This window comes from Gymnoscopelus braueri (assembly GCF_963280865.1).
Source record: "Gymnoscopelus braueri genome assembly, chromosome: 6".
NCBI classification, from domain to species: Eukaryota; Metazoa; Chordata; class Actinopteri; order Myctophiformes; family Myctophidae; genus Gymnoscopelus; species Gymnoscopelus braueri.
Window position 1 is genome coordinate 5,299,634 of NC_137607.1, and position 10,630 is coordinate 5,310,263.

The following is a 10,630-nucleotide window of genomic DNA, read 5'->3' on the forward strand; positions in this document are numbered from 1 at the left end:
TATAGCTAAAATCTAAAATGACACAGATGCTTTCCTGGTCTTAATATAACGTTAAAGGATCTACACCATGAATTTAAAAAAAATATTTGATATTTAATATCATATGGTGTATGTCCCTCAAACCTTTTTTCAAAAGGTTTGAGCCTAAATCATCACTCAGATATACTCATCCCAAGTCAATTGTCTCTGGCTTATACAGCACTTTCAGCTGCAATACCAAAACGTCCTCTTGGGCAGGGGGGGGCTACTGAGCAATTCTGTCTGGCCAGCATCAATGCAATGGCAATGCAAGTGATGTCACTTGCATTGCCATTCTGAAATGGCCTGTTCAGACACGCCCATTCTGAAAATCTCTGAAATGAGAATGAATGACTGAATGTTAAAAAAAAATATTTTTTGGGGTACAAGAGACACTGGGGAGCCCAAAAAATACTAAAAACCAAAAAAAAAAATGAAATTCATGGTGTAGACCCTTTAAACATATCTGCAAACAATCGTTACTGTCTGACCATTTATTCAATCCCCTCCAGTTCATCGGGGAAGACATGTCTATCTTCCTCAATAATGATTATCCCAGCAAGATGTTGGAGAGCCTAAACAGACTTAGGCTCAGAAAGGAATTATGTGATGTCATTCTGTGCTGTGGAGGAAAGGAGTTCCCCTGTCATCGAATTGTACTGGCTTCCTACAGCTCTTACTTTGAGGTAAACAACACATCCTCAACTTTCCTTGTGAACATGTATTGATCTGGTGTTTTTTTTTTATGTGAATAAGATTCAATAATGTCTTGGCTTTCTTGTGAACCAAATGTCATGTATATACAATAAATTAATCGTTGACACAGTGTAAATTAGAAAGGCCTAAATCTCAAAGCAAATCATTCACCGTTTCAACCTGCACAGGCGATGTTTACAACTGGCATGATGGAGTCCAGACAGGAAAAGGTTAACATGATCGATGTGGAACCTCAGGCAATGGAGGAGTTGTTGAGCTATGCGTATACTTCAAAGGGAGTCTTCTCCTCGGAAAGTGTGCAGGTAATGTATTATCACCATGAACTTTTTTTGGTGGTGCCATGGTTTTGCACTTTTTCTGTTTTTCATGTGTCTATGAGGTTGATAGAACTTCATTAAGCCCCCTGGTGGTGTTTTTATGGTGTTTTATGTCTTCTCTGACTATTTTGAGTTTCTTCCTGGAGGCTGAAACCTTGAGGGTCAAACGTGCCAATAGAAAAACAGCACTTTAATGACACAGTAAAAATATACCCTCCCCCTCATTATCATAACACAACAGCATTATGAGCATGAGGAGGAGGAGGGACTAGGACAGGTGGGTGGTGCTAATGTGGTGGAGGAGGTGCTAAGGTGAGAACCAGGTATACTTAATGGACTCGAGGCGTGTCCACATAAAACATAATTTTAACACTTTCTGTACACTTTTTTGGAAAAAAAAAAAGTGTAAAAGTACAATTTTGTCTCTGAGATGTAGTGGAGTAGAAGTAAAAGTATTGAAAATTGAAAACCCTGCAGTAAAGTAAAAAAAATCCTCAAAAGTGTACTTAAGTACAGTACTTGAGTATATGTACTTAGTTACTTTACACCACTTACTTTAACCATTATCTTAATTGTTGTCCAACATCGGTGCTTAACAAATGATATTGTGTTTATTTGGTCTAGGCCCTGCTAGCAGCAGCACACTTGTTAAATGTCTCAGATGTTCAACGCGCCTGCTGTCGTTTCATGGCGCTTCAGATGGATGAAAAGAACTGTGTAGGGATTCACTGCTTGGCTGAAACCTACTCCTGTGAGATGTTGATGAAACCCAGCATGGATTACATTCGGGAACACTTCAGTGTCATCTATCAGCAGGTCAGACATTGAAGGATACATACATTTCCCAAGTTGTTTGTCCATTGTATTAAAGGTCATTTACTATTATTACTCAACTTGTCACCATCACAACACCTCAGGAAGTATGGAAACAAAGTTATAATTAATCAGCCAATTTGTTGTATTTTCTCGTGCTCCTACAGGAAGAGTTCCTCTCTCTCTCTCTGTGGACAAACTGACAGAGATTCTTGCCAGTGACAAACTCAATGTGACCAAGGAGGAGATGGTGTTTGAGGCGGCCATGTTGTGGTTAAACCACAGTCCTGACCGCAAGCAGAGCTTTGAGAAGGTCAGTCCCTTCTCAGTGTTTCACCTGATGAGAGACCATGGAGAAGTCAAAGCAATGTGACTGAAAACAAGCTTAAATGGAAGCTATCATGATGTTAACTCATTCACTGCCAGATTTATTTCTGGCTGTGTTTGCCCACTGCCAGCAATTTATGTATTTTAAAAAAAACTTTCAACAGGTCACAAAAAAATTATATTCATTATGATCGCAAGTCCAATCGTTTGTAAACACAAAGGCTGTCCGTGCACAATCGCCCGACAACAAACTTTCTGATCGGCTCGGAGTCCTTCTCATGCAGCCCCGTGTAAACACACCATTTATCGTCAAAATTGGACGGTTCACTTACTTTTTCAGCTCGGCACAGAAAATGTACATCCCTTATGATCGTGTGTCCAACTGTTTGTAGACACACAGGGTAGGTGTGTGAGTGGCCCAGAGAACAAATATTCAATCCGCGACAATCCATTCTCCAGTAGTAGAAGTTTGTAAACAACGATTCTGACTGAGCCGAGAAAAAAGTCAAGCAGAGAGAAGGCTGAGTTAAATTAAATTAACATGCTGCAGCAACAACCACATTTATCATTAGGGGTGCAACAGTTCATCCAACTAATAGATGTAATTCTTTGAAATAAATAATTAAATAAAGTTAAATAGATGAATAAATAAAACTTCTTTTTTTTTCAAAAACATTCAAAAATTGTGATATAGCTGATATACAACCTCATCGATACAATAATATCGCTACTAAAATAATCAATAGTTGCATCCCTATTTACCATACAATTAATGTATTCTGTTTTGACCCTTCTCTGTGTTCCTATACGATTGCCATGATGCACAGATACACATGTGGTATATGGCAGCCATTACATCAACCTGATTCACAGTTTATTTCGTTTTTAGTTTATTTATATCGGCCCTTTCTAGAAAAAAAATATTTTTCTAGAAAGGACCAAAATAATATAAAGGGATTTTCTTTTGCCATTTTGCTGTGGAAGAAGGAAGCATGAAGACATGGACTGGATCCGTGGATCGAGATCTTCAAATAGTAAAATCAACAGCAAGCATTTACATGTTTTCTTTACATCTCATTTAAGGTGATGGAGCATATCCGTTGGGCTTTTATCAATCCCTCCCGCATTGAGGATGTGAGTGCGTTACTGTATGCGGTTGAATCCTGCCAGAGGCTCCACCGACGACGCTGGTCCACAGGTACCTGCCTCACACATGCATCAATGTAGCAACTGATGGTGGAAAAATACATCAAGGATTTTCTAGTTGGGATTTCCAGTGCCAACACAAATGCAAAGATACCTGGCAATAAAACTAATTCTGGTATTTTTTTTCTTCAGTGTGACATTTGGGGATTTGTCAAGGGTTTAGTTTGCTATTTGGGCTTCACAATCACTACTTTTTTAATTTTACAATTCAAGCTTTATGGTTAAATATAACTTTCAAATGTTAATACTTGGTATAATTTAATTTAGTTTAATTTCAACCTTTATTTAATTCTCGGGATGCCGAGATTACAAGTTGAGGAGAAAAAAAAGAAAAGAAAAGAAAATAACAACTATATATAAAAATAAATTAAAAAGATGACAGAGAAAGAAAATTCCATCTCATGATTTATCAACATCAATTAAAACAGGTGCAATTTAGATTGACCAAAGTTGATATATCCGACTGAAAGCGACTAGGGGAACAAGAGAGCTGTACTTACGCTCTTCCAAGTAGGGCACAAGACTTGAAAGAAGACTTTCCAAACTCAGCGGAGACGCGCGGAATCTCAAGCATCAAACAGTCCTGAGAGCGCGTATGATAGGCACTAGTTTTCCACTCCTAAAACTGAATTTAAATAAGAGGGTAAACTCCCAATTAAAACTTTATAAATAAATATAAAACCATGCTGATCTCTCCTAGTCGCAAGGGAGGGCCAACCAACCTTATTATACAGTATGCAGTGATGGGTATTATAGCTGTCGCCTGTTATGAGTCTGAGGGCAGAGTGATAAACTGAGTCTAAAGTTCTAAGTGTGGTAGCTGATGCATTTCTGTATATAATGTCCCCATAGTCCAAAGCAGAGAGGAACAGTGCCTCAATCAGCCTTTTAGTAGGCCATGGAAAGCATTGCGATAAAAAAAACAAGCTTCATTCGCAATTTCTTTGCTAAAATCTCAATGTGCGTATTAAAAGTATGTTTTTCATCCAACCAAATCCCAAGATATTTATAATGAGGCACTCGTTCAATGGATGTGCCATTTGAGGTGCATAGTTGCGGATCATTTTCAGTAAAAACTCTTCCCTTAGTAAAGGCATAAATTTGGTCTCAGCATTTAAACAATTTTAGATCCAGCAATGATTTCTGGAAAACACCAAAGGCAAGTTGAAACATATGAACAGATTTCTGTACAGAGTCTGAAAAACAATATAAGAAAGATTGTGTCATCTGCATATAAATGGACATTACAGGTCCATAGTGTTTACTGTTTACAGTATACAATTGTCTCTAGGATTCATTCAGTGACTACTAATTTGTTAGAACATTTCACATGCTCACACATTACTCTACTGACTATCTGACCTCATGGCCATGCCTGGTTCTGTGTTTATCTTCTATTTCTCTGTATAGTATCATGTGAAGTTATCTTGATGGTGGCATCTAGCAAAGTTGGGACCTCTGATCGCCCATATAGCACAGTTGAGACCTTCCATCCCCAGACCAATCGATGGAAGACTCTGAAACCTCTACCCTTCAGTGTAGACGGTCCTGGTCTGGTTATGTCAGGTGAGGAGGAGTACCATCAGATTGATTGAATCAACGTAGGACCTGTAATGTATTCTACTAAAATTCTACTACTTTAACAGCCAAGTCATAATGCGTTACTTTAATTCTGCTCTACAGGCTCGACAGTATATTTGGCTGGAGGAAGGTTGCCTGTTCTTTCAGTCAGTAGGGATACGTGGCGCTATGACCCTTCCCTTGACTCATTGTTGCGGCTGGCTCCCATGAATAAGGCACGCATGAACTGTGGTAAGACTGTGAAACTACGATATTAATTTGAACTTGGCTTTGGAATAACCACTATGGGTTGTTGCCTTTGTTACCCACGGACAGACTGCCTATGGCCAAGGTCATCAGTTCTAATGATGTGTTTTTTTTCTCTTCCTTGCACAACCCACATAGGCCTGGTAATGCTGGATGGCTATGTGTTTGCAGTGGGGGGCTCTAATTCGGCTGGCCTGACTCCTGTGAAGTCAGTGGAACGTTACAACCCCCACAACAACACCTGGCAGCTCATGGAGTCCGGTGGCATGCCAGACCTTTGCGTCGGCGCTCCTGTGGTCACAATCGCACTAGATGGATTGATCTTTGTTATTAGTATGTGACTAGTTTTTATACACGCAGGTTCAGCCTGCTGGGTTTCATGAGGATGTTTTTTTTATCTAATGTAAAACATAACGTCTAACCAGTGGTGGAAAAAGTACTCAAATTCTTTACTTAAGTAAAAGTACCAATACTGCAATATAAAAATACTCTGTTACAAGTAAAAGTCCAGAATAAAAAAATTACTTGAGTAAAAGTACAAAAGTATTGGCATCAAAATGTACTTAAAGTACCAAAAGTAAAAGTACTAAATATTTGAAAATAGCAGATCTACAAGCTCACAACGCGTCGCGATGCGACGCGTTGTGAGCTTGTAGATCGGCTATTTTCAAATAGCCTATGTATAAAATAGGGCTAAAGTGGTTAATGTATGTTTTATTATATCATAGTTTATATCTGAAAAGTAACTAGTAACTAAAGATTTCAAGTAAATGTAGTGGAGTAAAAGTACAATATTTGCCTCTGAGATGTAGTGGAGTAGAAGTAAAAGTATTGGAAATACTCAAGTAAAGTACAAATACCTCAAAATTGTACTTAAGTACAGTACTTAAGTAAATGTACTTAGTTACTTTCCACCACTGCGTCTAACAAAATGTTGTTTTTACAGGCGGGAATCGGATGTTCACGTACAAGCCTGAAAGGAATGTATGGAGAGAAGCTGCTCGTATACCGACGAATCAGTATATTGGTTCAGCTGTCTGTGGGCTCAAAGGAAAGATCTACGTTATAGGTATTCTAGCTGTTCTTAATGACTCTTAGCTCCATAATAGACTCACTTACAGTACTTCACTGTAGTTTGGGGACATACAGTAATAGATCCCACTAACAGTCACTGTCCTGTTAATTCCTGTTTATCTATATAGGTGGCCAGCAAATACCACGGAGGAACACACAGCAGTACACAGAACAGGTGGTCCGCTATGACCCCACGAACAACCAGTGGAGCGTGTGTTCCCCCATGAAAAAGCGACGCTTCAAGCCTGGTGTGGCTGTGGCAGGTGGAAAGATTTACGTTCTAGGGGGGATGGATGACCAGGACAGGTAAGAGTTTGATGCCATGCTGGTGTATACAACATATTACTAAGTTTTTTCTTTATTTTTATACACATGTACATTTGATTTGATTCGATGATGCTCTTTTCATTCTTTTTTTGCACTCTTTTTTTTTGCACACTTTTTTACATTTTCTTTATTCTATCGTTATTCCTTATGCTGCTGCATTGTCTGAAGGAAGCCGAACCAAAATAAGTTTTACTCTTATGTACCTGTACACAAGATGTAAAGTACAACCTAACCTTGAACCTTGAACATGTTGTGTGACTCTAGGCTCATTCATTATCATGGCTATTGTTTCTCTCTCCATGTAGGAATCTCCGTTGCATCGAGTCGTTCAATGATCAGACAAACACATGGGAAATTGTGGGGGCGATGCCCGCCCGTCACAGTTGTTTCAGCTGTGTGTCTTACCTGTCCCTGTCAGCCATCCCTCTGGATTAGATATGTGATAAACAGTAAGCAAAAACCCAGAGATTTTAAGGAATTTATAACCCCTTTTTAGGACCCATAATAAGGACATGTGCAACTCTCAGGGTTGCACATGGATAAATGAACACTGAGGATTTGATTGTGCAATGTAGTTGTTTTTGTATTACCCTTTCTCCAAGCTGGTCTTGACTCTGCTTCCTTTCACACCAACAGACACCCATGCAGCTGTTCCTGAATCCTGTGGATTGGACAAGACTAACGGGTCGTCCACACCAAGAATGAGAAATATAATGATGACTATAGGTAGAGCCGTTTAAAACAACAACAGTCTGCACAACACATAGAGGTATAATATCTAAAGGGCGGATTGCCCCGCCCCCAGCTATTCATATCGATGAAATTGCTCAGTGGCGTTTTGAAGCACCCGGAAGTAAGAAATATTGGTTCCATATTGGTTCCATGGGTCCATTCCATTGGTTCCATGGGTCCATTCCATTGGTTCCATGGGTCGTGACGCGTCGTGAGCATGCGCACAAACGGGAGATGCACGCGCAGTAGCATTTTAAGTGTTCTCAGATTTGACCACCAGGCGTGGCCGCTTCACTGTTCTACCGTGACGCGTTGTAAGCTTGTAGATCAGCTTTTTCTGCAATTTTACATGTATGTACATGTATGTAAATTATTTAAAATGTCAATAATTTCTGTGTATATTTCAGTTATTTGTCATATCTACCCCATGTGCAATTTATTATTACGAAGCCGAAAAGGTTTTATATGTTCCAATGTTCAATGCCAAACAAATCAATTACACATTTTAAGTGTTCTCAGATTTGACCACCAGGCGTGGCCGCTTCACTGTTCGTGACGCGTTGTAAGCTTGTAGATCAGCTATTTCTGCAATTTTACATGTATGTACATGTATGTAAATGATTAAAAATGTCAATAATTTCTGTGTATATTTCAGTTATTTGTCATATCTACCCCATGTGCAATTTTTGATTACGAAGCCGAAAAGGTTTTATATGTTCCAATGATCAATGCCAAACAATTATTTGAGTGACAATTAATCGTCAACTTCAATGTGTAATCGTGACAAATCAATTACACAACCCATGAAGTCTTGAATTCATGAAGATTATATTTGTTTTTATCGCATTCCTAAGCCAATAATAATTTGACGACCGGCGGAAAGATGCTAATGTCTCCGGTTCCGCGAAGTTGACACTTTGAGTCTCCTAGCGGAACCGCTGCCGGTCATCAAATTATTGGCTTAGGAACGGGACAAAAACAAAATATCCATGAATTCAAGACTTCATGGGGTGTGTAATCGATAGGAAAAAAAGTCATTTTGGGGGTGAACTATCCCTTTAAGAATTACAGACCCAAGGGTCCATTTGGAACCCCCTCAAGGAACCCTGAGGTTCCCAGCTTTATCTTCAGATGACCTGTCTCTAGATTTGGAAATGCCTGCCTGTTTTTTGGCCTATCCTGTGTTAATTAATAAACCTTTAAGTTTGAGCTGCTCTGACATGTAACAAAAGGCAAACATTACACCATCCTTCACATCCCTGTTGATGTTTCTGATTAAAGAAGCCATAGATATTAGTTTAGATATAACTGCCCACAAAAAGTTCAGGAACGTAACTTCTATCGATTATTTCTCCCCTTCAGTAACACCAATTGGTATTGTGTTTATATTATTTTTATCGTTGTTTAGTCACCTTTACATCGAGGTAAAGCTTGTAAGGATCGGGCATTCGTGGAATGAGCAACACAGCTAACACACTGTAAAAATGTGTTACCAGAGATGTGGTATGCGCCTGGACCGCTAGGCCAGCAGGCACACACCAGCTGAGAGGTGTGTGCCAGTCACAGGTGTGTGACTGGCACCTGAGCATGGGTTCTGCAACTTTGTTGAGTTTGTGTATGCTCCAAGCAGCAACACTGCCCCCATGGAAAGATGCCACGTTCTGGTGTTCCGTTATGCAGAGTGGCAGCATTGTTTGGTGTCAGCCCTGGTACCATTTACAAACTTAGGCCCAAGTTCTGCACAACAGACCAAAGACAGATGTCAAAGTTGCAGGACCCATGCTCAGGTTGGCCAGTCACACACCTGTGACTGGCACACACCTGCCTGCAAATGGTACCAGGGCTGACACCAAATAATGCGTAATCTAATCTGCGTAACGGAACACCAGCTTCACTTGCCCTATTGCACAGGCCTTATTCTAAACCAAGAAACGTGGCATCTTTCCATGGGGGCAGTGTTCCTGCTTGAAGCATACTCAAACTCAACAAAGTTGCAGAACCCATGCTCGGGTGCCAGTCACTCACCTGTAAATAGCCGATCTATTTCAAAGGATTTTTATACATTTTATACACTTGAAAACATACCAGTCCTTTTGTACTTTTACTCAAGTAAATTTAGAATTCCAGACTTTTACTTGTAACAGAGTATTTCTATATTGCAGTATTGTATAGTATTGTATAGTATAAAACCACTATACTATTCACATTCCATGGATGGACCTCCACCTCAACACAAATCAGATGATGAAAACCAGGGCAGAGAGAACAGGCACATGTCCCCCCTGCTGGCCTGAAATGAAATCACAGCACAGTATGCGTGAGCTTATAAATTCAAGATTTAAATGATTTAATAATCAAGATCTACTAAGTAACTAGTGACTAAAGTTTTCAAATAATTGTGGTGGAGTAAAAAGTATAATATTTGAGATGAGTAGAAGTAAAAGTAATGAAAATGGGAAGTACTCAAGACAGTAAAGTACAAGTACAATACTTGAGTAAATGTACAGTTACTTCACTGGATTTAAATGATTTAACAATGAAAAGCCTTCTATGTTTGAACACAAAACTCACATGATCAGCCATTCAAATCGGCTGCTTGCAATGTGCTTTATCTCTAAACTGAAGCTTTATCCACAAACATTCTCAATTAACAATGTAGCTTAGTCCATTGATTCTCAAAGTGGGGTCTGGGGACCCCCAGGGGTCCTTCCAGGGGGTCCCCAGCAAAATGTGTTAATATAGCGTCACAATAATTTTAACCACTTTAACCTTGGCTATTAAAAAATAGCAGATCTACAAGCTCATAGCGGCACCGAGTGCAGCGCTATGAGCTTGTAGATCTGCTATTTTTGAAAAATCTTTTTTTGCAAACCTTTGAATATATATATATTTTTAAAGCAAACATTTGTAACTCAAATCTTTGCTTCTTTGGGGGTCCCTGGAACAAAATATTTTGAGATGGGGGGTCCGCGGCCCAAATACATATCATTTTGGGGGTCCTTGAGCATGAAAAAGTTTGAGACCCACTGGCCTAGTGGTCTTGTCCTCACAGTCTAGACCAGAGCCTTGTGTTGTTACTGTTATGTTGGTTGCTAAGGAAGACGTTTCACAGCAACCGTCCGTAAAAGGGGCGGGGTCCCGCGCGACGGACGGCTCTGAGAACCAATCAGCGGCAGAGGGCGTCCAATGAGAAGGGCCGCTGGGTGTGTAGTTCGGTAGAGAGCGCAGGGAGGATCATCCAGCATCCATTCATGCATCACTAGCAAGCAGCA

General features: G+C 39.8%; 1 protein-coding gene across 1 annotated transcript; it reads left to right on the top strand.

Moving 5' to 3' along the window:
* Nucleotides 1-596: 596 nt before the first annotated feature.
* On the top strand, nucleotides 597-2,109 carry LOC308086496 (kelch-like protein 17). Its single transcript, XM_080430049.1, has 4 exons — nucleotides 597-704; nucleotides 903-1,037; nucleotides 1,677-1,868; nucleotides 2,033-2,109. The coding sequence occupies exons 2-4, from the start codon at nucleotides 906-908 to the stop codon at nucleotides 2,066-2,068; spliced, it is 360 nt and encodes a 119-aa protein (XP_080286175.1). The 5' UTR covers nucleotides 597-704; nucleotides 903-905; the 3' UTR covers nucleotides 2,069-2,109.
* The last annotated feature ends 8,521 nt before the right edge of the window (nucleotides 2,110-10,630 follow it).

Excerpts from the sequence above, each read along its gene's own strand:
- LOC308086496 (XM_080430049.1), top strand. The coding sequence starts at position 906 with ATGTTTACAACTGGCATGATGGAGTCCAGACAGGAAAAGGTTAACATG. Across the intron at positions 1,038-1,676 it reads TCTCCTCGGAAAGTGTGCAG|GCCCTGCTAGCAGCAGCACA; the intron begins GTAATGTATTAT and ends TATTTGGTCTAG. Across the intron at positions 1,869-2,032 it reads TCAGTGTCATCTATCAGCAG|GAAGAGTTCCTCTCTCTCTC; the intron begins GTCAGACATTGA and ends GTGCTCCTACAG.